The sequence below is a fragment of the Diadema antillarum genome, unplaced genomic scaffold (assembly GCF_040938485.1).
Source record: "Diadema antillarum isolate AM-2024a unplaced genomic scaffold, OU_Dant_1.0 seq00000931_RagTag, whole genome shotgun sequence".
NCBI lineage: Eukaryota > Metazoa > Echinodermata > Echinoidea > Diadematoida > Diadematidae > Diadema > Diadema antillarum.
Window position 1 is genome coordinate 8,126 of NW_027271782.1, and position 27,799 is coordinate 35,924.

A 27,799-nucleotide genomic window follows, 5' to 3' on the forward strand; every position below is an offset into this window, starting at 1 on the left:
GTAACAATATTATAGCTCATGTCGTAGAATACACGATTTAAAAAAAAAAGGTTCTGTGGTGTATGTATACGTATATACATTATTATTCAAATATATTGTGTGTATAATGTGTGTATTTATTAGTATATATGTGTATACATATATGTTTTAATCTATTTCTTTCCATCTTTATTCATACATTTAAATTCATCTACTCATTAATCTTTACAAGTACAAAGAAAGACAGCGCTTTTTGATTCTAAATACTATTCACAAAATGGAGGTCAAGATATCTAACCTTTTTACGGAAATCATTCCATTGTTTTCTCTCTGTCTCTACAACCATTACCAAATGCCTTTTCTTTCTTCTTGCATGTCCCCGAAATGAAATAGGTTCAGATTCATGGTTAAATATTGACCCTCCAGACCGCAATCCAGGAAAAGAATCTCAGCTGGGAACCGATATACCGTCTCTTTTAGGTCATACCGATATGTTGGTGGCTCCTCTCTAAACTAAACCCGTGGCGCGCACACACACATGATCAAGACCTGCGCAAATCTTTGCATAGACATTTCCCCTCCTGTGGCACGCAGTGGAACTCATGTAGACTTCATTTGAACAGGCTTTCACTCTATTCCTTTCATTTCGCTAGTATGATTACCATTTATACAGTTCAATGTTAATGTTACCACTAGCAAGACGTATAAACGATAAAAGCGGTAAATGGTGCGTGATCCGCAACATGGTCATGGATATGGATAGAAGCGGCTGGAGACAGAGTCTAATTTGGACAACCGGGGAAGGGGTTCCATGCGGAAGAGGGTACTTTTCAAGTTAGTTTGGAACAAGGGGCGGTGGCGATACTGTATCGACAGTACTAAGGCATTGCCAACACATGAAAGGAGGGGAATATGAAGGCTCGTTTGTGCTAATATAGGCTGCTACATGTTCAACAGATAACGCCGAGGACCCCTCGCACCGTGCCTAATAGTCACGTATATGATAAACGCACGCGTGCATTCCTCAAACGGGTGGAGAGCAAAAAGTTTCCCCCTCCCCACGTCCTGGAGTGGGTCACCGAATCAAAATGGCGGCCGTGGAGACGAGGCGAGCCAAAAATGGCGGAGACAACAATCGGCGACAAGAGCGCCCCGTCACTTTCGCCGAGTTCGGCCTGGATTTGAAACCGTACTTCACCGAGTTCAAGGATCACGACAGGCCATCCACCTTCGCTGATTTCGGTGTCGACGTCGAGCGCGAGCGATCTACCATAGACACTCTCGTCGGACCGGTATGTCACCTTTTTTTAGTGAATCATAAATTGACAATTTGCTTAAGTAGTTAATCACCCCTTCCCTCTTAAATGACAGTTACTAAATATGAGAATCATTGATGGGGGGGGGGGGGGTTCGATTCCATTCGGCCGATTAACACCTAATTCTTTCAAATATTTCTGCAAAGGTAGACCTGAATTCTGTTTTCTTTTCCTGTTTTGTTGAGTCGTGCTGTATTGGCGTGACCTATTGTTGCGAGAAAAACAAAGGGCAAACTGCCTTATCTTCCGAACTAACTCACCATGTCTTAGATATACCTATTCCCGTATAGAAGTGTATATACAAATACTAAATGTGTATGACCACGTGTTCATTTGTCACCAACCAATTACAAAAGTGAGATATTTTTGAGGCACTGTGTAATAGGTAGCTAAATTGGCAATGTCATATGCGTAAGAGTGTGTAAGAATGATATTCAAGTATGAGTGAGTTTATTGGGTCAGTTGACTGTCGTCATTATATGTAATGATATTGGCATTGCGTCACTGTTGATGATTTTGCTTTCATACAAATACGGGTAATATTTACACAAAGTTTATCCTTGACATCGTCATGTATGTCGTTTAATGTCTTTCAAGAATTCTTGTCAGATTAAATCAATTAGTAACTATAATGGAAAGACAACATAATTTACCTCATATTCTAGGAGTAATTAAACCTAAAAAACTGAACATTATAAATAGAAAGCATTGAGACTACATTTTCAACAAATTGCGACATAATGTATGATGATGATTGGTTGATTGATTGATTGGTTGATTCTATTTTATTTCTGTATTCCTTTTCATACATAAATGTAATACAAAGTCAATTGAACTAACTAATTGGGCACATTATCATTTGAATCTGAAAGTTGAAACAGATAAATCGTTGAATTCAAATATCCAACATCGTTCTACTAAAATACAAAATGAAAACGAGCAGGCGTTATTTCATGCATAAATGAATTCCGTGTTCCTGCCGTTCAAAAGAAAAAAATTAAGCAACTCTAGATATAACACAAATACAGGAGACTATCATCATAAGCAAACGTTTGACGAGGATAATTGCCTCAGAAATGATTGTCTAAATATCAAAGACGACATACTAAGAAGATATATTCAAGTCATCACTCACTAAGTGCAAGGGCGAGAGAGAGCTTATAATGGCCTCGCAAACATTGTCTTCCTTTCATAATATTCAGTGGAAATTTGATGCTTGTCAGTCGTGTTGGTCCATTTCTCATCACCCGAGCCGAGCCTGCAGTGTGTTACCTCTGCGGAGCTAACAAAATCTTGTCCTCAGCGGGTTTGTAATGGTGCCCAAATCCTATACAAGCTGTTGCATGGGAGATAAACCTATGTGATATTTCAAAATAAGTAAACATACCTCCCCCCTTCCAAAAACAAAAAGTCGTGAGGATTGAAAGTCTTCCTTTGCAGAACACAGTGCGTGTTATTTTCTTCATGAAGTCACTCCATCACAACAATTCAGTATCCTATTCCTTCATTCATTTATTTATTCACTCGCTCATTCATTCTTTCATTCATTCATTCATTCATTCATTCATTCATCCATCCATCCATTCATTCATTCATTCATTCATTCATCCATCCATTCATTCATCCATCCATTCATTCATTCATTCATTCATTCATTCATTCACTCACTCACTCACCCATTCATTCATTCATTCATTCATCCATTCATTCATTCATTCATTCATCCATCCACCCATTCATTCATTCACTCATCCATTCATTCATTCATTCATTCATTCATTCATTCATCCATCCATCCATTCATTCATTCATTCATTCATTCATTCACTCACTCACTCACCCATTCATTCATTCATTCATTCATCCATTCATTCATTCATTCATTCATCCATCCACCCATTCATTCATTCACTCATCCATTCATTCATTCATTCATTCATTCATTCATTCATTCATTCATCCATCCATCCATTCATTCATTCATTCATCCATCCATTCATTCATCCATTCTTTCATTCATTCATTCATTCATTCATTCATTCATTCATTCATCCATTCATCCATCCATTCTTGCACTTTTATGAGCACATTAATATGCCTCGTGAAACAACAACGTTTTCACAACAAAGAAATTTTAGCATTTAACAATTTGTTTCAAGTTTCTGTAGAACCAAGTATAGACACTGTACTTTTAGTATGATACAAACTTTCCATACACTTTACAGCTAAATGGATGAAAAGAAACGGGGGAATTATGGGGATCATCATGTATCATGCGAATATCAGTAGTGTGGGGATAAATGGTGACGAATATAATGAAAATCAAAATGTTTTACAGAAACCGCGACACCCAAGATCTAACACAATGAAATTATCACTTGGTCAACGTAGAGATCGTATATAAATATTTCCATTCAGAAGATGAGCAGGAAACGTGTTCACATTCGACGAATCACGAATAATGACAGCTACGATGAAAACCTTGATGTGAGTTCATTTTAATCAGCTACTGCTTTATACGAGTACGTCGGACAAATTTATGAAGAAACCGTCAACTATGAACTCGGTATCATAAACCGTCCCATCACTCTCTTTAGGTAATTATATGCACATTAGCGTTCAATTTTTGTGATTTCTACAGCGTTCTAAGGCTGGAGTACAAAAACCAAGAGCACAAAAAAAAAGCAGGTAGCAATCCGTGCGAACACACTTGTGTTAGCATCTGTGTGCCGTCTCCATTCTACGTAAGATTCGCGTTACCTCTGTACAGCATTGTCCGTGCGTGATCCTATTTTCCTCTGCCAAAAGGCGACTGCCAGGGCAAAAAGAGTGTTAATAAATGAAGTAAAAACAATTTCCTGTCTAAACTTCCCAGGTACGGATCCAAGTGGGTGTGAGGTGCCCTCCCCCTTCCCTCAACATCCCTCAATATCACACTTTTTTCTCTAACTCTCCCTCACCCTCTCTCTCCCCTGGGCCTCTATTCTCTCCCCCCCCCCCCCCCCAATCTCTCTTCTATATTCCACATATCATTTACTCTTTATAAACATACTTGTATTGAGGAGAAAGATGATGATGAAAATGAGGACACAGATACTATAATTTTATCATCATTATGTCATCACTATAGATTATCATATCCGGTAGCCGCAGCTATGTATATAGCACACTCTGGTCATCATCTTCATTGTTATCATCAATATGGACGATCGCATGAATGGTTGACCATGAAGAACTACATTACAAAAATAATGACAAAATAGATATTCTATTTCACAGATTCTTCACAGATTTTCGCACAGACCAGACTAATATCCATCTTCTAGAGCGATACTATTAGCCCTTCCTGATATTCTTAACTGTAGATAGATGGAACTACAACGTATATTATTCAGTGATCTAGATGTTGATTTCAATGCGGATTGTATTTGATTTATCTAACCTATATAGGTGTGTACAATGGACATTTTGTCCCAGGCCTCGGTTTCATTATTATGTTGATATCATATCATATACATATCTAAGCACTACAGTCATCATTATAGTCATGTTAATCCAGTGTAGCTGTAAATGAGCTCTTCATAGTCGTCAATAAAGGCGTTGTTCCTTTGCTTGCGTTGATTCTCTTCCTGTTAATCACCTCTGATCTTTATCACTGTTCCTCGGGATTTGCATTCCCTTCTCCGCTGCCAGTCATGCCACTATGGGAGACGTGCACAAAATGACGGTACTTTTCTGATCACTTTCATATGGCTCGTATCATTATTGAATCATAATAAATCAAACGCTTGATTATACCACAAATGGCTAAAGTTTCTTTAGCCGTGCTGTTTGTTCTAATCTTCTCATTCCTTCCCGATACCTTTTAGATGCATCTACTCGCACAATCTCATATACTTCTCGTCAACGTTTATGTTTGTATGATATAGCTATCGCAAGTGCATGTTTTGTTTAAAAGTTCGAAAGTTATATCTCGAGACTGGGTTATTCGGAGCGCGTCATTATTTTCTTGAATAAATCAAATTTAACAGGGGAAAACAGGAAGAACAATGACATGATATCTTATATGTGTTGTATTTCATACTTTATATATTGTTGTGAAGCGAGGTTTTAAAGAGAAATGAATTTGTTTCGTTTAAAATGAAACACAATCCGTTATTGTTTTATACCCAGTAAACTAAGCCAGTCAGTTTAGTGGAGGATTTGTACGTCTCCGTGAGGGACTGGCAAACTTTTGATACTTGTTTAATGTTAGAATATCTAGTTTTCTATACTCCCTAAAAACAGCAACGTCAAAAACAAAACAAAAACCAGGAATGTTTCAGTCTCAAGCGTGATTAGGATTTTGGTTGAATTACTTTTCGTTTTGTCTTTATGAGTACTTCCATTGACACTGAAATTGGCTGGTTTTGTTTCGGGTTCTCAATGATTTTTCAAAATGTTAATGAGCAAATCACTGTGTAGACTATAGCGAAGTTGTTGATGTGGAGGCGTGTGGTGTCACAACTGCAAAAGAAGTGATAAAAAGGTTATTTAAGCATGCTGTGCAATCCCTTTCAATAGTTATATCTCATTCATATATATATATATATATATATATATATATATATATATTATATATATATATATGAAAACTGAAGTCGCTATTGCCGACTGAAGAAGTCAATGCGAAGCTGCGCAGATCTTAAAAAACAAAACAAATCTTGTTGAACGCCAATTTTGAGACCATCTTGCCCCTTAACTTCTCACGGTGAATATATAAATGCGCGATATCGAAAGCGCTTCGACGCATTTTCTTCTGCCATCTTCTAAACGTTGATAAAGGAACTATACCAAGGCTTTCTTTTAATACACTTTGATGTCGCAGCTTCTGTTGGCAGGTAACGGTGCTCTATAGCGTCATATTTGAACCAACAGGTGTACTGCCAACACGTAAGTGTTGAACCAGAATGAGACGCGCTTACTGAGTTAGCGAAGGAAATGCCATACGCCGTGACTCACACCCTGACGAGTATCGTCGAGCAACGTCTCAAGCTCACGAAACCGTCAAGTTTGTTTCGAAATGTCTGATATTGTGGTAAAATTGAGTGTGTGTTGTGTGTAATGTGTGTGTGTGTGTGTGTGTGTGTGTGTGTGTGTGTCTGTGTCTGTGTCTGTGTCTGTGTGTGTGAGTGGGTGTGAGCGGGCGCACACATTTGTTGTTGTTTGTTGTTGATGTTTTTGTCTCTATTTATTCGGTATGACAAGAGCACATTGCATCGTATCGTTCGGTCTATCGTGTCTGTTAGTCCGAAAAGATAAAGCGAAAATTGTCCATCACAATTTTGTAGCTTTTCATAGCATGGGTTGTACATTGGTATTTCCGAAGTGTATGGTAAGACTGTTACACGATGTACGAGGGCAAGAAATTCTGAGTCAAAGTAGGGCAGAAAAATGAACTGTACCTGGAGCTTTTCTCGGCCAGGGTCTTTAAACTGACGTTTTGAAGGTTAATTCCCAGGGTGTGTACGTAACGCAGTGAAGGGTTTCGGTATGAGCTCATGATTGGTTTGGGTTTGGATAGATTTGGTTCAGTTGCCCTGCTTTAGTTGCGTTTTGTTTTTCATTCGATATTTCCCGGACAATGCTCCTCTTGATCAGTAACAAGATTTGTCTCAAGTGAAGATCTGTAATCTAAAATTGGCAGATTGACTTTCCCTATATACTTGCAGTACCGTGATCACTTTCACCTGCCTGTAATACCGGTGACTTGAGTGCCGATTTTATTATTATGCTTTTTTTTTTCCAAACATTCTGAATATGTAGAAAAATTTGAAACTGTTCGTTGCGCTTTCGAGATAAAGTTATCGCATTATCAATGCTACCATGTTTGTAGATAATAATTATGATCGTTAAGCTAAGCTGACCCATAAATATCGCTCGGTCTTTATCATAATAGTGAGTATCACATCATTCTACATATTAACAAAACTATTCATAATGAGACACGCCCTATATTGCTTGTCATTTGTATGCCCTTAAGCCGAGAGGATCAATTCAGTTCATTCCAAATCACTACACTATTCGATTCAGTCCAAATTTGTTTGATCTTCATCAGAGTGATAACAAGAGATAATATAGGGCTCTATTATGTCGTGTCGAAAAAAAAAATGTCAAACGCAGTGGTCACGACTTAATACCGGTCTAAATCTTCTTACGGGGACTCGTATCCTGTATGCGTACAGAAATAGATAAATTGTAGAGGCCTAGCAGTAACAATGGTGGCGAAGGTCATAGCATACACTTCCTGTCAGCTGGTGAGCTGAACAATCCCTTTAACGATAGGAAAACAAAGATGACATAGATCCGCGCTGCACAATTCGGGGTTTATAATGTTTGAATATCGTCATAGAATGAGGCAGTCATGTGCTAAATTTATACTTCTCATTTAAATCTATAAGATTTTTCTTTTTCCTCTTTTTAGGACGTGGTAGTGTGATGTCAATAGACCAGCTCACCATTATATTTGATTTTATGGACATTATTGTAACGTAAGTGCTTCGATGTATTACAGTATTTATGCGATAAACCATTTCACTAACATCATTAAGCATGACTAAAAGGGATTGTTTTATGTTTTGTTTCGTTTAGTTTGTTGATGTCACTGCGAGCCTTGAACACTAAAGAGTGAACAGCGGAAAACGCGACACTGAGGATTAAAAGACAACACATAGCATGATAACATGGACATTTAATATACGAGCATGTGCGGTGTCTACAGGAGAAAACTGATGCAGGGTAAAGGAGTATGAACGGCTAATAAAAATGAAAATATTGATAGTATAGTAGTAGTAGTAGTAGTAGTAGTAGTAGTATTAGTACTAGTACTAGTAGTAGTAGTAGTAGTAGTAGTAGTAATAATAATGATAATAATGATAATAGTAATGATAACAATAATAATAATAATAATGATGATAATGTTTTGACAAATGATGACATGAGATGTTACTCTCCATCCCGCCTTACCATGACATTTGGTTATGATGGCCTTGAAGTTATAGCAAGGTCGATGCATGTTCATATTGTTTACTTTCTTCTATGAAAGAGGACAAGAAAGTAACGGGGTTGCTGTCATCCCGAGCACGGCTGGAGGGGATGGGGGTCGGCATGCATTGTGTTAGCCTCAAATTTCTCTGCAGTTATTATGCCCTTATGCAGGGCTCGACACTAACGGTGGCCCGGTGGCCCGGGGCCACCAAAAATGAAAGTCGGGCCACCAAATTTCAAAAAAGGCCAAATTTGGTTCAAAAGAGGGCATGTAATCTGATGTCATTTATTTATGTTTAGATGTTGCAACCCATGTGCCTGTCAATAAATATTTATTCTTAGTCTTCACCATTCAGCAGTTAAATTTGTTTAAAGGATGGATGAAAAGGACTGAATGAGTGCCTGAGAGAGAGTGTTGCGAGTTTGTTGAGGTTTATTTATGAGTAGATATGTCCAGCTTCCAGTTCTTACTACGATAGAGCTTAAATATTTGACTCATTAAAAAAAAAAGGACTTTTAATGTTTGTTTGTTTTTCGGGCCACCAAATTTTTCTTTCGGGCCACCAAAAATCTGAAATTGATGATTTTGGTGGCCCCATCGGGCCACCAAAAAAAAGTTAGTGTGGAGCCCTGCCTTATGTCAATGTACCGAATGTTATTTTGGATTTTCTTTGTAATAGGTGTAGTTTTATTTCTTCTTTTTCCTCTATACCTAACGCACAAGTTTTTATACCAAACTTATCTCAATAAGCACTGCTTACTTAAGGATGTCATATTGGGACCAAGCGGAAGAATGTGTTCGACATAACGACATTAGGATGAATAATAAAGGGTGAGTGGGCAATAAAACCAACACTTTGCACACGGTTATATAAAAATGAATGTTTATCACTCGTCCAGCTCTAGCTCTATGTAGCTCCAACACTGGGTGACCAGGAAAAAAAAACAAAAAACAAAAACAAAAACAAAAACATGCAGCCCTCTCTCAACCAAAACAAAACTCTTTGAACACAAATAATTCCCAATCGTTCATTCCCCTAAAATTGTATTGCAATCTATAATTTATGATAAGGATACTAACGACGCAAACACATAAATGCATGTATATACACTCACAAACCATTGCAAACGGTTCGAAAGGGACGGGGTGGTTGTGCAACCCTATAGACTTGTATAAGGAAACATCAAGGCGTTCAGAGTATCTTCTTGTCTTAATCATCGCGCTTAATATGGAAGATGTAATGATGATGGTGATGATGATGATGATGATGATGATAAAGATGATGATGATGATGTCGGTGATGATGAAGATGATAATGACGGTGTTGATGTTGAGACGAGGATGATAATGATGATGCTGATGATGCTGATGAAGATGATGATGATGATGATGACGATGACGATTATGATGATGATGATGATAATCAATACAGATGCCTAATTCAGATAAAATGCTAAACATCTAGAAAGAAGACACGTTCTATACCTGTCTAGGAGGACGTGGAAGAAAAGTTATGGCCTTCTACTATCATGATGATTGCGAGCATTCATGGACAAATAGGGTTGTGGTAATGTTTTAACCTGAGGAGGATAAAATAATAATTGATATATGTGATATGTGCGAAATTCAAACATAAATAAATGGTTACCCATCATTAGAATGTACATGTAGATATCATAGCAATGTTTCAATGTTATTGTGCGGGAGTGGTTTTTTGTTTGTTTGTTTGTTTTTTCTTTTTTAGTACCTTGGATCAATCTTCCGTTGAATGATCATGATACTATAGTCTACTGTGGCGGTATAAGATTGACTGACTCTGTAAATTAATTAACTGTCCACATTCGTACGCTGACATATTGCCTTAAACCAATTCAATCATTGAATATATTTGTCTTGGATTATCCTATTTTATTAGGTATCTTTTTTTTCTTTTCTTCTTTTTTTTTAGTGAAGGCATAAACAAGTCATTCATCGTTTTTCGAAAGGCGCAGAAGTGTGCCTCCCCTTCCTTTATACCACTAAACGTATACAGCCTTATTGTCCAAGATATACCCCTCGTTTAGGAAGGGTTATGATGGGCTAATAAGTTTTGACTTCAGCAGTTGCTGCCTCATGTTGACTAGTATACAGCTTGGTACGTCTGAGACGAGATTACCAACAGGTTTCTCACTCTCTCATGCCACTACTTAAAGGGAAAGTAAACCCAAAGAGCAATGTGGATTAAGTGAAAGCAGTAATATTAGTAGAACACATCAGTGAAAATTTGAGGAAAATCGGGCAATCGATGCAAAAGTTATGAATTTTTAAAGTTTTGGTGTTGCAACTGCTGGGTAAGGAGACTACTAGAGGTTATGACGTATGAGTGGACTACAATATAAAGAAAATAAAAAGGAAATTCAATAAAAATTCATTTTTCATGAAAATTACACATTCCATCGACTTGATACTGACATATGTTAGGGGTAGCACTTATTCCCCCTGTTTTCTGAAAGCGGTTAGTCAAGAACTCTTTAATTTTGCTAGAAAAGTGAATTTTTGTGGAATTCCTTTTATATTTTCTTTATATTGTGGTCCTCTCATACGTCATAACCTCTAGTAGTCTCCTCATCCAGCGGTTCCAACACCAAAACTTTAAATATTCATAACTTTTGCATCGATTGTCCGATTTTCCTCAAACTTTCACTGATGTGTTCTATTAATGTTACTGCTTTTACTCAATCCACATTGCTCTTTGGGTTTGTGTTCCCTTTAACCCTCATGCCCGACTGTCATTCCGTCGCCATTTTTTCGGGTTATTTTTGGGGACATCCGTGTCAGCAGCGCGCCCTGGATTACAGTCTGTGCTTGGATGGGATTAGAAGCTCTAGGAGAATCCTTGTTGTCGTCGCCATGTTGTGTTTTTCCTCCTCCTCCCCCTTTTGTTGTTTCTTCCACAAGCTGCATCATATAACAGACTCGAAATGTATTCCACAGTGAGCAAGCATGAACAAAATACAAACAAAATAAGCGAACGAACGAACAAACAAACAAACAAACAAACAAACAGGGAGCTTGTAAATTGCCAGTGCGCATGAAATTAAAATTGTTCCTCTTTTCTTTCAAAGGAACTCTGGAAACAAATTGCAAACCATTGGTTGAAGGAACGATATTAATAATCTGGATATGGAATATAAGGAAAAAGTAACAGAAGTGGAAATTTATAATCGCTTTTGAAGAAACACATATCTTGAGCTATCACAATGAAAATTCCCAATTCAATATTAGAAGAGTATTCGTTGATCTTTGAACTTGAAGGACTGGTCAGACTTAGAGTGGACAACGAGGAACTCATAGCCACAACCGTATATAGACTGTATCCATATAGGTATCCATAAGAAGTGTTAAGGGGACTGATGATTGGTAGCAAATTCTAGCCCAATTTCAGTCTATAAATATGTACCGTTCAAGGTACCGTATACTAAATAAACTCGATCTTAAGGATATGCTTTCGTGTATTCTTTATCGGACATATCGCATTTGTATATTCCTTAACTATTATGCTGCCTTTATCCCCGGGTTCCGGTCGTTTCCGTTTAAATTGCGATGAAAGTTATACCGTCTCAAAGGTTATGAGTGCTCAACGGCAATGTTTGTCAATTTCAGGCCAACGTTAAAGAGTATAGTCAGTGGTCTTCAAAAACAACTGTTTGTCTTTCTTCTGCGAGATTGATCGATTCATGATGGTAAACAACTTCCAGATAGAATGTATGAAAATGATATCATGCCGAGGAGACTTGTCAAGTCCATTGCAAACCCTCTTCAGAAAGTTCATATTGTGTTTAATATAATGTATCAGAATCGAAAGTAAAAAGGATTGTGAAAGGACCTCGTGCGTGTTGCTTAGTCAGTAAGGGGACGCTATGTCCCGGGTTTTCTTGTAGATAAATATATGAATGTCTTTGCGTTTTTCTGTCAACTGAAGTAGAAGGAGCGTAATTCTACTTACCAAAGCCCTGTATATATAGGGTGCATCATACCTACATGACACATTCAGATCCCGTAAGCAATGTGTTCATAATATTATCTTAACTTAATCCTGCAGTACCGGGGTCAACACAGTGACCATATTATAAGCGTAGTTCTAAGTCACTTTGCAAAAAGTGCAATCGAGGTTGAGATCCTTGCTTTTTCGCGTTCTTTTCGCAGTTAATTTGCAACGTAACAATATAAAGGACATTACATTCCCAGAAAACTTGGAAGGTGTTGACCTGACGCATATTGTGGTTCCCTAACTAAGTTTCGTCCACGAAAGTTGGATCTGGTCCAAGCTTTCCGAATTTACACAGGTCATATATATTATATATATATATATATATATATATATATATATATATATATATATATATATATATATATATATATATAAACATGTTGCGAATTCACGTATTGGCTCCAATTTAACGAAGAATAAACCGGTAATGCAATATTTCGCCAATATGAACATTTTCGTGTTGCAACTGGAATGCTGCAATATTTCGCCAATATGCAATGTTTCGTCAATAAACTCTATATTGGCGAAATATTGCATTACCGGTTTATTCTTCGTTATATATATATATATATATATATATATATATATATATATATATATATAATCCCCAACTCTGTATTCGTAAGTAATTTTCTTTCGGTGAAATTCTCGTGTGCTTAGCAAAACTCTCTCTCCACTCTTATGTCCCTATTTTAATGGCTTTTTGATCATTCTATGATCGTTTTTATTAATACTTCTCAATGCTACTTGACAATAAAAATGCTCAAAATGTCAAATTTTGAGGAAAAATGCAGCATTCCAGTTGCAACACGAAAATGTTCGGTTTCCTTTCGGCTGTTCGACCTCGAGTTTGGATTTGATTTTAGTCGCTTTTTAGTGCGCCCTCTGGCGGAGCTTGAATACGAAAGTTTCAACTCTGTAGAGTCTTGCAGAATTGTGCACAGTTCGTAAATTGTTTTCTAATTGAGAGTCTGGTATTGGTCATTATCAATCTTTCCTATTCTTCCATGAAAATATCCGTTATTTTACTGAAGTCGTTAAGGACACATGCGTGGAGGCATGCAACCGATAAGGGGAGAGTACTAATTTACAATTATGATTTTTTTTTTAAATCATCGAAATTTTAAGTAATCATGTGGTTGTCTTTCCAAACACAATCATATATACACACACAATGTAAACAAGGTTCGTAGTTCTTATGGGACTCCGCTGAGGGCTTGCGACCAATAATCAGACAGTGACGTATGTTTCTGACAACATGGTAATGTCGTAAGTCAAAGTCTGTCATTAGAGAGACGTCATGGTAATCCCAAGTCGGGTCGAGGAGCGCGCAGCTGCCGAATGTGCGTTATTTTTAATCCTACCGTAACTTGTGGAAACGAAACGCGTTTTCTCCCTCCCAGGGCATGTTCTTCATTTCATTCTCTCTCTCTCTCTCTCTCTCTCTCTCTCTCTCTCTCTCTCTCTTCCTTCCTCTTTGTCTCTCTTTCTCTCTCAGTCTCTCCTTCAGCGTTGCGTTGAAATGATACTGCCTAGAGGATGTCAACGTGGAAATTGCATAATGACAGTTTAATGCATGCCAACTCTGAAATGACTCGGTGTTCGGAGAAAGACTTCGTTGCGGACGCCACGTAAAGAGATCCTTGTAAATATATCTCTCGTTTTGGAACGGTGCTATATTTGGCGCACGCTTCAGATCCCTGTTGGTCACACCAGTCTGTGTAAAGCCTTGCCTAATACAAATAGTAACGACCTGTTTCACTTCCCAATGACACCCTTCCAGTCCAGTAGCTCTATCCCAAAGCCAAAACTTTGGTTGCAAGCGAAACCTATTAGTCTTCTGAACCCCTTTTCGTGGAACAAAATATCTTCCATTATGTGAATTCTACATCAGTTCAATATTTCATTCAACAACTAATTTTTGTTTGATTTAGTCTAAGTAGTACATGATTCTAAATGCACCACACGAGATGCATATATACGACGAGAACACGTTTTATGAAAGTTTCACTTCACGAGGTAGAGGAGCAGGTATTATGTTCGTCAAAGAATGGAATATTTCCTATAGTAAATGATGAACAACTTTGTCATTGATTCCCAGTGCAAGAATTAATGGTTAATCAAAAAGTGTGAAACTGCGGACTGCAACGAAATTTAGTGAATGCTATGTGATACCAATCATCAGAAATCATGTTCCGAATACGTTGTTATTGTAGATTTCCATTTCACTGCTCTTTGATGAATAAAGAAAACACCGCAAGCGATGTTTAAGACAAAGAGATCCTTACTAAGCATAATGGTCGATGTTTAATGACAATGTTATAGCCAAAATCATTATGTAGGCTTATAAGCAGCGTTCTGCGTTCATTTATTAAAACAAACCCGAGTTTATAATAACTTTGAATATAGGCCTACGACAGGTAAACGACTGACGGAAGAAGCTATCATACAAATGTAGCTGGGTATGGATGCTCAACTTTGTGAGGTTTTCACATAGAGGCCAAACGAAGAAAATGATAACACACGAACTTGTTACATGTATTTAACACGTAATAACCATACTTGAATTTTCATTCCGCTCTGAAACTTGGCTTAGTTTATACCGTCAACTGCTCACCGCTTGTCTTACTTTGCGTAGAGGTTCTATTACATATTCTCATTGTTGTTATTATCATTGCCATTGTTATTGTTATTATCATTATTATTATTATTATTATTATTATTATTATTATTATTATTATTATTATTATTATCATTAGTATTATTATTGGTTCCTCTCATTCATTCAACCTCATTATCTTGTGATAGACACAGTTAGGAAACGTTAATCGTTCTATTTTCATCTCTTCTGTTAGGTCATTTCGAGGTTTTATTATGATGGGCGCATGCATTACGAACCATGTGAAATTGTATGTGATATTCCTCGTACAAAATTACAGAGACTTATTGACATTAGGAATCCAGTTATTGCTAGATCATACAGAATTTTGTGATTGCCAAGCGTAATGCTAAAGCATCATAAAACACCACGTTTCAATTCGCAATCCTGCGTTACCGAATAGTGTGCTATCTTTCTTTTGTATGCCGTTATTGTGTACGCATGTGTTTCATTAAGAGATAGAGCTGTTACACCCTCAGCAGTATTGTTATTGTTTAATTCTTTTTTTTTTGTCCGAAGGCACCGTCTTGAAGGAAACCTCCAATTTACAGTTTGCAATAATTGTATTGCGCCAATCCGCTCAGGTGACCAGTCTGTGAGGGCTTGTGCTAATCGTATTTCCGAAGGGATGTGGTTCCGGTATCTAATAATTAAGACGCACGGAGAAGCCATTGATGCGGCTCCAGCTGGGGAAACTCGTATTTCTCCCCGAAAAAGAAGAAGAGGTTCAGTCAAAAAGATGTAACATTCTGACTACTGTCTTGTAATTGGGACATTTGCCTAATAGGGACAAAGGGCCAACTTCTGAGGCCTCCCAATTATGCGGAAGCGACTTCAGAAGAACCGTGAATGAAAGGAAATTTTGTCGCATCTTACCCATTACATTATTTCTTTTTTCCTCTTTCAAAATTGTGTAGACTTTAGGATACGAACCCTACGAACACGTGTACACAAGGTTTCTTCCGTTGTCTCTTCTACTTCTTATTTGTAGGGTGTATGTAATTCTGTTCTCAGGTGTCAATGTCAATTTCTGATGTAGTAAATAGTAGGTTGAAACAAGGGAAAATATTTCACTTCCTCTGCTGAAAACTGAAGATGATATCGATTACTTTTCTACCAGCATGAAAAATAACCATGAGCAATCCCTCGTAGCATCACATAAGGATGATGACCCTAAAGATGAATAATGTATAATTAGGCCCTATTAATGCGTTGAGATGGGACTGAATTCAACATATTTTTTTTTTTCGTGAAAGCTTTGGGTTCCCTCGACTTGTTACTGCTACAGTTAAGTTCTAGGCCTATATTTCCCTTACTTTCTGAAAGAGGCAAGTCAAGTGTTCATTCATTGTGCTGGAAAATGAAAATATGTGGATTTTCTGTATATTTCCTTTATATTGTTTTCCGTATGTGACATCACGAACTGAAGAAGTCCCTTCATTCAGCAGTGGAGGTACCAAAACTTCAAAAGCCTATAACCTTTGAACGAATTGTCCGATTTTCCTCAAACTTCCAGCGATGTGTTCTGGATTATTATTGCTGCATTCACTCAATCCACATAGTATATTTCGGTTTCCTTCCCCTTTCAAGCCGTGATTCTATGTCTATTACATGCCTATATGAATCCCAGTTAAACTTTGTTGCCTGTATCGGTTTCACCATGTCGGTCCACAGTACAGGAAATTCTCTGAGAACCGAGAGAAGGTGATCCTGGTTCTTTTGCTTTCCGTATGTGACGTCACGAACTGTAGTAGTTCCTTCATTCAGCGATGGAGGCACTAAAATTTTAAAAATTAATAACCTTTGAAGGGATTTACCTCAAACTCCCACTGATATGTGTTCTAATATTTTTGCTGCATTTACTCAATCCACACGATTTAATTTCCCTTTAAAGCTATGGTTCCATGTAATAGGGCCTATTCGACTGATTCGAATCCCAATGAAACCACGTTGGCTCTATTAGTTTTACCCTTTTGGTCCACAGTACAGGAAGTTCTCTAAGCTGAACCGGGAGGAGAAGGTGTTCCTTGTCCTATGTCTCCTGACAATCCTCGTGACACTGGGACTAACGGCTGACCGGGTAGCCATCGTGGAGAAGGCCTCAGACGATTTCACCTTCGCCATCTTACTTCTCATCAACATCCGTGAGTATTCTGTATTCAACGTTCATTCAATTTTTGCTGATGTCATATCAATAGTATTTCATTTCTATTTTTTTTCCAATCACTGACCATGTATAGTCCTATGTTTAACGTAATGTATTTTATTTACTGCGCATGTAAAATTATATTTTTTTTTGTCGCTCCTCCTTCAGTTTCAATTAAAAATTCGATTTCTCTTATGTATCATGTTATCCGAGGCCGTCATCCCAGTCAAGCACATTGCTTATTGATGACCATCTCCTCCACTTGTGCCTCGAAATATATAATTGTTCACACGTATGTCATTTGCTTCTGCGTACTTGTATGTCTATATTATTCTACGAGTCAGATTAGAAGTTCCCGATTTTGTCATTTTCATAGTGTATTTGTGTGTATTTCTGTATATTATTTGTACAAGTGGACAAATAAAATCAAACTGAAGGTGAAACCATTCGAAGAAGATAAAGACAGTCCATAGCGGTTTGTAGTACACATATTGTCTATTTCCGATTTTTGCTAATATAAGGAGATGATATAAACTAATAGGCTCATATCAAATAAATCACCGGAAGTTGTCATCCATTATCTATTAAATCAATATCTAACCCTGTGTTCGGTCCATAGTGACACAACGCGCTCGCACCTAAAGTGGCGTGTTTCCACTCGAAATTCTGTGAAGAGTGCATGTAGTCAATGACATTAACATGACATCCCCCCCCCCCCCCCCATCACCATGCTAATGGATGTCGACCGCCTTCTCGGCAGTGTTCTGTCTGTATTACGTGGTGCACGGCGTCCTCGGCGAACACGCCTACGAACTCATCGTATTCGCCTTCAGTATGTCAGTCATCTTCGTCTACTGCATCACCAACTTCATTGAGACGTCGGAGGACTCCGTCAAGCTGGTAAGTCCGACCTTGAATTCAGTCATCGCAGAGGGCGCTTCACGTAATGGTTGGCCCTGTTGCATAGAAGTTGAGATCAAACATAAGTTGGATAATCAAACATAAGTCTCTGAATCAGCTCAATTCTGATTGGCTGATACCCGACTTATACTTGATCTTCTGACTTAATTGTTATGTTTGATTGATGTGTTTTGATGCAACAGGGCCCTGGTTTCTTACCCATAGCGGTCTATATCATGATGTCTATGCAGACGGCGGCATCTCGTAAAATGTAACATCACATTGCTCGCTTGAAAACTAACCTAACAAACAAGGGGGAAAAAAGCAGCAACACCCAAACCCATGGTTGTGGTAACAAAAAAAAAAAGAAGACATTTTCCTGATTTTCCCCCTGTTGGACCTACTTGTTGAATATTGTTGCCTGTTAATCTCAACTGGGAACCCGTTTACGTTCCTTACGAGATGGGTTTCCAAAGAACTGGGTGATATTGCTGAACCTGTGATCGCTTCTGAAATTGACAACACGTTTTAACAGATTAAAGCCCCCCTTTGACCATCTCACATTATAGCCTCTTTGTTTGCGGGGATTTCTTTGTACGTAATACAATGCAATTAACAAATTCCATTTAATCTTTTTCCAATACTAATATAAGATTTGATTTGATCTGCCTTTTAGTAGATCCCCCACATTTCAAGTTTGTAGAATTGTCTTCTCTTGCATTCTTTGTAATTACGACGCTGTGTCCATACAATGTTCAATCGATTGTATCATGTTATTTGTATTTGAGTTGTGGAACAATAAAATCAAATCAAGATTTGTAGCGAAATAGGTGTTTATAATGATGACACAATGATGATGTCTACTGCAAAATCCCCTCGGTGTTGATGGGTTAATGGGAGAGAAAGAATTATCTAACCCTCTATTTGCCACGTTTATTTCCTGTCCATAGGTATACGTGTGAAATTTGTACACATTTGACTCATTGGAACAGAAAAGGTTAAGAGAGAAAAGGGGAAGGATCGCAGTCTACCACATTCTCCAAAAGAGCGATATTATGGAGATTGTTGTCTTTGTAATGATTCGGAATTATTTGTCCTGATTGTCTACACAGGCCCGGCTTGTACTGGTCTGTATCTTCTTTCCGTTCCAAATCGGCTTCAGCATCTACATGGGCGTGAAGTATCGGCGGGCCAAGAATCTCATCTTCCGAACCGTGGGAGCAAACATCCACCTGCAGGACCTGTGCGGCAACATGTACCTCTTCGTCGACCTCCTCAAAGTCGATCTCCAGCTCGAGGTGAATGTGAATGAATGCAGTTACGACCAGGACCAGGGCCCCGTTGCATTAAGCTAAAGTAACTTACGATATGTGGTGACTCCACAATCAATGGTAACTACCACTGATAATAATATAGCTGTATATACTGTTCCGTAGCCAGTCGAAGGTAAGATCTCACTGGTGGTTACCATTAATTTTGTTTACCGTAGTTCCACCATAGCTTCATGCAACGGGGCCCAGGTCCGAATTGTAACGACAGTGTACTTTTGGTTAACAAAAATGTCTCAATAAACTGTTTATGTGTGACTCTACTCCACAATCATATCGGTTTTAATGGCGAGAATAAAATCAATCCACCAGAATGGTATCATTTTTATCAAATGATGATGTCACATTGTTTTGATTTGAAATGGAAAAAAACAAAAAACAATTTGGTATCCTTTGCAATCAATTATTGTTGTGTAGTGTAAAAGAACCTAACAATTAACGATGAGTTACACCAGAAGGGAGGTTACATCTGCTTAATTCTTGACCAAATAATTATACGTTATTTCATAAACCAATAGAAAGAATGGGTGTGTGGCAATGACATCATCATAATCAATTTATTTGCATAGGTGAGTGCTACCGGTTAATATTCATGTTCCATGAAAGCATTATTGATATCTTAACGTGTTCATGTTATACAAGCGGGGGCGCTGTGGCATAGTGGATACGACTCCCAACTCCCAATTGGAGGACCCGAGTTCGATTCCCGCCCAGTGCTTACATCCTTTGACAGGATGTTCTTATCCACCATGTCCCTCTTGACCCAGGTGTGTAGGCTGAGTGGATACCTGGTAACGCTAGGGTTATAATATTGGCAGGGCCCTCTGGTAGAGCAGTGGCAACACTGAAGAGGCTACCCTGGATAATAATGCGACCTTATTATTATTATTATCATAATATCTGATTTCTCAGAAACATCTACCATCCCGCTGGATTGAGTTTGCTCTTATTTCTGAAAGTCAGCTGGAACATGGAAATGGCATTGAAGTTTAAGATCGTATAGTCATAAAAGACTGTGTAAGTTTGTGTATACATGTAATTCCTTACTCAAGGACAAGAAGGCAGTACGTTTATCATCTATCAAAACTTATTATCCGGTGCCAAGTAACACTGTTGTTGAGGATAGGATGAAAACAAACTTTTGCCACGTTTCATACCGTTAGTGCCCCTCAAAAAAAAAAAGAAAAAAAAAGAAAGAAGTTGGAGCCCCTCGTTTGTGAAAGCAATGTATGTTTAGTCTTGAATTAAAAGTTGACTCATGTCAACACAAGATAATCTGAAAGTGTCCTGAAGGTATTGCTGTATTCCCTTACTAGTATTTGCCGAAACATCACACCAATATAACATTTGGGAACGGTGCCTTATCTCTGAAGCAGTGAGTGAAAACACGAAAAATGGGAAATATAGAGAATTCACGACTCATGCTGAATGCGATTTCCCTCACTGTTGCCTCCCTGGGAGTGCGTTCATGATTTTTAATGGGAATCAAAACAATAACCCCAACAATAAAAGTGTGGGTTGAGTGTGGTGTTGCACTTACCCAAGGTTATCCGATGTTCGTATCTTGTGGAGCTGTTTGATAGCTGTGCGTTTATACAGTTGCCAAGACGTGATGATCTTGCAAAAAAATTATTCGAATCCTCATGAGCCAAGCTGAGTCACGAGAATTGCCGAGTCATTACGAAATGTTTTCCCGAGTGACTTACGAGGTATACCGAGTGAGCTCGATGAACACTTCGATATCAATATTTCGTCTATGGTGCCAGAATACCCATGTAGAAAAGGGGATGTGGATGAAATTTGTTATCGTAGATTGCATGCCTACTGCATTCTGTCGGGACTGCAGCTGGTTGCCGATACTCCGATGAATAACTTAAATATGAATATGAATATAATGTATCTGTACTTTTTATATTATCCCGTTTAATATACTTTCAGTATACAAATCGTTTAGTCTCTAGTAATTCTCTGCGATGCTTTTCTCACCGTCATTAAACTAACTTGGACCTATAAAAAAAAAATCCTCTTCAAGGACACCCAATTTGGCTATTTTATATATACATTGCATATATGTATGCATGTGTGTGTGTATGTATTTATGTATCATATTTTATATACAATATATATATATATTATGCAAGAACTATTATCGGGATGAGCTGATGCTTAGAAGCTTACATCTGTTCACATAAATACTTAGTTCCTTATAAATCGATGTCAGGTTCATCTTTGGTATTTTGTTTGTTTGTTGCAGTTGTTTTTAGTGTGGTATTTGTGCTTGTTTTCTAGGACAAGACACGAGAAAATGAAAAAGACAATCTCGATCAGATCGCATCTCTCTATTATCCCCCCCCCCCCCCCCATATACACACACCCCACAGACCAGTATGGTGATTCTAGTCTTGGATGACGGTATCAACATAAATGGTTTCGAGAAGATCGTCCTAAGTTTGGGTCTTCCCCTGGGTCTCATGTGGAACATCCTGGGATTTTTAGCGGTAAGTGCACCTGTACCTGATAGGACCATTGTGCTGACATTGAGCCTTACAACACGAGAAAATACAGTGATACTAACAATATTATTATTCTTTAACACAATGAACAGCAATGAACTATCTAATGACACAAAAGCTGTTCAGAACGTGGAATATATCTAAATTTTATTTGGACACTCTTATTTTGGAACTTTAATTAGAAAGTTAGAAACTTTGCTTGCGAAGTAAATGACATGAGGCAGACTTTTTAGGCGAAGTTTGTCAAACGGAGTCAAGAGCAACATGATTGCGAGATGCAATAATTATTCAACATTCACTGAACACATTTGAAAAGTAAGAAAAGCGGAATATCATAAGACTGCCGGTTCTTGGAACTGTACATCTGAAGGTCACGGGAAATTTAGGACACGCACAGAGGTGGCCTCAACCATACAATGAACTATCATTTTTATTCCTATCATGCGTAGATTCATACTATCAAGTCAACAACGAGACACACATAAACTACCTATTCATGAAATTTGAAGGAAAAAAAATCAAATTAATCTCTGCATGGTCCTAGATACAGTATACACTCATCCGTCACAACCACAACGACAAGACAGTTTCACCTCTTAGTGTTTAGCTGCCCGAGGAATTTATTTACGTTTTGTTTTGTTTTGTTTTGTTTTGTGTTTTATTATTAGTCAGCATCAGTGCCAGGTCACTATTGTCGGAGAAAATGGTGATAGAAATGGCAAATTCTGCTAAAAATGAAACCATCAACCAACGTGAGCTAAATATAACATCACGACGATAAAATAGTTATTTTTAGTTATAAAACATCTTTCTCTCTCCCTCCACAATCACAGCTGCGATACGAGAACAGAATACTTGTGGTTCTCTTTCTGGCAACCGGCTGGATCTTACCCGCCTTCATCACCTACAAGTTTATTGACGTGAGTTTGATGACGTACTAGTGACGTATATACAGGGCCCTGAATGTTTCATAGAAGTTGAGATCAAACATACGTCAAAAAATCAAACATAAGTCTCTGAATTGGCTGATTGGACACCTAGCTGTCTCATGTGTGATTTTTTGAATTATCTTTAACTGCATCTTTTTATGCAGCAGGGCCCTGGTTATACTTGTATACCAAACATGAAAGTTTAAATGATGTATAAATGAATATGTGATATTTTATCCTATTATCGCGCCTGCTTCTTGTTACCGTATACTCAGTGATTACTTTGAGTTCTTGATGTTTTTGATGAAAGTTCGAGCTCTATTCATTATTTTCTCTTCAGATGACCGTTGTCAAAAGTCGTAGGATAACATTAGAGAAGCGCAATTCTGGATCATTAATTCATATAGTCAGTTATTATACAGTTATTAAATTGTTTTATTGCATTGTGTACTTAATTTTCAGAGCAATATTGTAAGAGAATAACAATCTTTCTTAATTTTTCTTCTCTTACTTTTTCTTCATATCTATAACATTGTAATGATAATATTTAAAAAAAATGTCATCAAATGATGATTAAGAGGCTGATGGTGGTGATGATAGTATTATCATAATTATCATCACCACCAGTACGATTAATCATACGCCCTATAGAGGGATTGTTATTGCAAGTGCATTCATTATCGACTAAACCAAACAAGGGATTTATATTTTCACTTTACAATTGTTTTCACGTAGATTACCTCGTAAAGGAATTGATTGCTTTTGACTGAAGCTAAACACTTTCTCTTTTTTATGTGTGAATAATCATATTTATATCTTTTTGAGTTCAGTTATATGACCCGTTATACTGTAAATCAACTGTTATGTTTTGACATTATTTTGTGTAGTTGCGAAGGATATTCGGCTGTTTACTTTAAACATGATGAAAGCTGTTCAGCGATTCCAATTTTCACTGAGGAGTAATTTTCCACGTAAATACGTAGAAAACATGTGGTGTTACCTCATCACCGTATACCTGTTGTGGTTTGGTTGACGCGTGTAATGATCCGTACGGGTGTGCAAATGTCGTGCTTCTTTTTCTTGTTTTGACTTTAAAAAAAAAATGAAAACCACATGCATTGCACCGATGCTTATCGCGAAAGTGAGTAAGCACTCTCAATAGTTGTGCAGGGTTTACGGTACGGTCAGAGGCACCACCCGTACATCGCCACATCTCGTGCGTGCTTATATGTTTTGTCCCCCTCTGATCCTTCATGTGCGAATACTGAAAACATAATCTGTTTGAGGGAACACCCTTTTCTTTGTGTTTCCCTCTGGTTCGACCTCGAAGAAAATAATTGATTCGTCTTTGAGGTTTAGACATAAACAGTGAAATTAACCGTCTCAGATTCATATCACATTGGCAATTATCTCAACTTGACAGCATCAGTAAATTCATAAAATATCTTGTGTTTTCATGACTTCATAACTACAATGTAGTCACATGCCTATTATTCGCCTCATGATCGCGATTATGATTCTTTAGAAATTCTGATTGTAGGTAAAAACAAGCAAACAAACAAAACGACAAAAACATGGTTCATGATTGTGATCTCCGGAACGCTCATTGTGATCTCTTCTTTTCTTCTTCTTTTTTTTTTCATTTTTTTAAGTAACGGGTACAATGTTTTTTATAAGCATTCCAGCGTCAAATGTGGGACAGTACCACGATTATCTTTAAAATACAATGTATTGGGAGTCATCATTACACAGGGTGCAACGTCTTATAACCGACTGTGTATAGATTGTCATAGCAGCTACTGTGGAGTTTCTAATCTAAATTACAGCAAAATACAACGCGTCCTCATTCTATCTTTTCTTTTTGTCAGGCTGTTAAAATGGATAGAAATTTCATTCAATTGCACTGGGTACATTCCGGAATGATTCCCTGTCATCCATTTAATATACTTCAGGCATTAGCATTTCATGTAATCAAACCACCCGTTGTGTATCAAAATAGGCTGGAAAACTATCGACATGAAATGATATTGTCAAATGTGGCTTCTTTCCAGGAATTGTGCGAAAAAAATGATTTTTTTTTTCATTGTTCACTTGGAAACGGTTCTGTCGCGAGTTTTGATGATACGGCCACACATTAAAAACGTTTTTTCCTTAGTAAAAATCATACAGTATGTTTACGGTATGCTTACACTGTAGAAGTGAGTAGGACTCTGACTGAGGATATCATAACGATTCAAAAGCGAGTAGAAGGTAACATGTCACAGCCTTTGTTACGGCCTTCGATCTCGCCCTGGTATTAATGGGTGAAATCAAGCAAAGCTAGCGGAGCGAGCCTCGGCAAGGACTCGGCAAGAGATATACGCGCTCCCGAGCTCGGTTCGCAACAGCGTGTGAAAGAGGGAGCCTTAAATTTATCAAAAAGCATTTAAGAAAGAACCAAATCATCACGTTTTGCGATTGAAAAATTCGAACTTCTAACTGCTCGTGAAAATACGTACAAACACATTGATATAGTAGAACTGCCCTATTTCTCCCGTCCACAGCTGTCGATGAGGTGGGAGCAATGGCCGACGAAAGCCGACAAACTCCTGCCAACCTGCATCATCGTCTGCGGTATTCTCGGACTCATCATTCGGGTCTTTCTCGTGGTCGTCTGCGTGCATCTCACGATGAACTTTGGACAGGGACTCGGGGAAAAAGGTAACAACACCTCACACAATTGCGAAATTATATAACAATGTTATCTATCATTGGGGTTCAATGTCAATAATCGGCAAGTCTCAGTTAGTCGTGAAGGCTAGAACACTTGGCTTGAACAAATGGATAAGGGAAACATTATTGCAAGTGAATGTTTAATGAATCGAATTTAAATTTACAGTAGGGTTTGTCAAATTGTGTGCATAAGTGCGAGATGTGATTAGAATAACAACAGTGAGCAATCGACTATCAGTGATAATCCCATTAGATTATTAGTCACGTCGACTATAAGTACAATGACATTTCAAACTTGCATTCAAATAACATTTATTTCTATATTTGTACGCAAATAACATGTTAGCTATAAGTTTTACACTTAAAACTTGCTTAAAAATTTGAATCTTAGGCCCGAATTCACGAAGGTGGTACAATCTTTGTCCATGGTTTAAACCATGGACAAAGTCCGTAGTTTGTACGGGGCGCCAAGTGTCGCATGGCCTATTTCGTTACGGAATCAGTCATTTCGTAACGAAATAGGCCATGTGACACTTGGCGCCCCATACAAAACTATAGTCTTTGTCCGTGGTTTAAACCATGGACAAAGATTGTACCAACTTCGTGAATTCGGGCCGTCATGTCTGATTTTTCATATTTTCTCCTCAGCCAATGATGCCAGTTCCCAATTGTTTTAGCTCTTGTACGTTATCATCTTATGGGTTTATCCTTTCTGATCATAGTCATGAAGCAACAAAAATAGGCCTACATATTTTTGTTCGTTTCTAATTTTTCCGTCTTGGATTTTCTTTGCTTCTCTTTGATATAGTCTATGGCGCCCGAAAGAGGACAGACACTACCGACAACCTCACGAACCCACCCGTGGTGAGACGTAGTCGCCATCGGCTCCTCCCGAACAGGAGCCGACCGTTCAGCTGGCCGCAGTTCACGCTCAGTTCGAGCAGACGGCAGGCGCAGCGATTCCCGCTCGATCGGATGGCGGAGCGATCCCTAAGTGGGGCGGGGTGAGCGGAGTGCCTTAACTCACCACTCTCCTGAAGGTGTCCAATAAAAGAAAAAGAAAAATACAGTATATACCGTCTTTCTCCGTTGCTATGCAGTGTCGGCAGCTGACTCTTATACACATTGTGTTGCAATCCTTACTTTCGACGGTGCAACTGAAGATGATGATTATCCATAAAGAGCACGTGTCTGAAAATGTATTGGCGTCAGTTTGAAGAGCGGGTGCTGCAGCAGCAGCCTACAGAATTTATGGGACAAACACGACAAAGGACTGACGGATATCCATCAGCCATCCCGGAGCAGCCAATGAAAGTGACCCAGCAAATGGTGCAATGAAAAAAATGTATGGATAATTCAAACATCATGAATTTGCATGATAACAACATAGTTGTGACTTATAGAACAAGCCTGTGATCACCACGCGCACTTCAGCCCTCGTGGCGGATGAAACAATATGACACCACCGTATGATTGCGATATTCATGTGATGTGCTTAGAGGATATTATTGTCATGATGATTTCATAGCTATCAGTATCCATTGACACTTAACTTGATTTTTTTCCCTCATTTTTGCATCGTATTCATGTAAACTGCATGTGGCCCATTATCATCATAATCGTCATCGTCACACTCTCATCCCTAGATAAGAGGGATGTTATTGCAACTTTTGATTTCCATTCAAATTTATAGACATTATTCACAGTGGTAACGTCTTCCAATAAATTGTCATAGCATTAATGATAGCAATGTTAATGTAGGAATGACCAAAATGACCAGACTAAAAACTGCAATACTCATGATATTCATGATAATGATGTGATATAAGGTAACAATATCTAAAATAATGATAATGACACTTGATAATGCCAATTATACAAACCTGTAATTCTATCTATGGTAATGCTGCTGCTGCTGCTGTTACTGATGGTTGCTAATCACTGCTAATAATCATGTGTCACATATTCTATAATATTTTTTTCTAATATCTTACTTCAGATTACTTGGATACGCCCACAAAAAAAAAAAACTCAGAAACGATGCATGGTATGCTGCATTTATCTTTAATGACAATATTACTTCTATAATAATTATGAAATGAACATTTTTTTTTAGACTTTTTAATACGAGCGTTAACGTACAAAATAAAATAAGTGACAGACTAATTTTTCTACAAATGTTGATAACGATTTGATGTAGATTCTGAAAAATGTGATGAAAATTGAACATAGAGACCAATGGCATGCACCCTTTAAGTTG

At 38.0% G+C, this 27,799-nt stretch overlaps 1 protein-coding gene across 1 annotated transcript; it reads left to right on the forward strand.

Annotated features, from left to right (window-relative positions):
- The first annotated feature begins 1,067 nt into the window (after nucleotides 1-1,067).
- Nucleotides 1,068-26,547, forward strand: LOC139741457 (uncharacterized). The gene is made up of 8 exons (XM_071652041.1): nucleotides 1,068-1,271; nucleotides 16,996-17,155; nucleotides 17,918-18,057; nucleotides 19,170-19,355; nucleotides 21,767-21,883; nucleotides 22,732-22,818; nucleotides 25,371-25,527; nucleotides 26,348-26,547. The coding sequence occupies exons 1-8, from the start codon at nucleotides 1,068-1,070 to the stop codon at nucleotides 26,545-26,547; spliced, it is 1,251 nt and encodes a 416-aa protein (XP_071508142.1).
- Nucleotides 26,548-27,799: the final 1,252 nt, after the last annotated feature.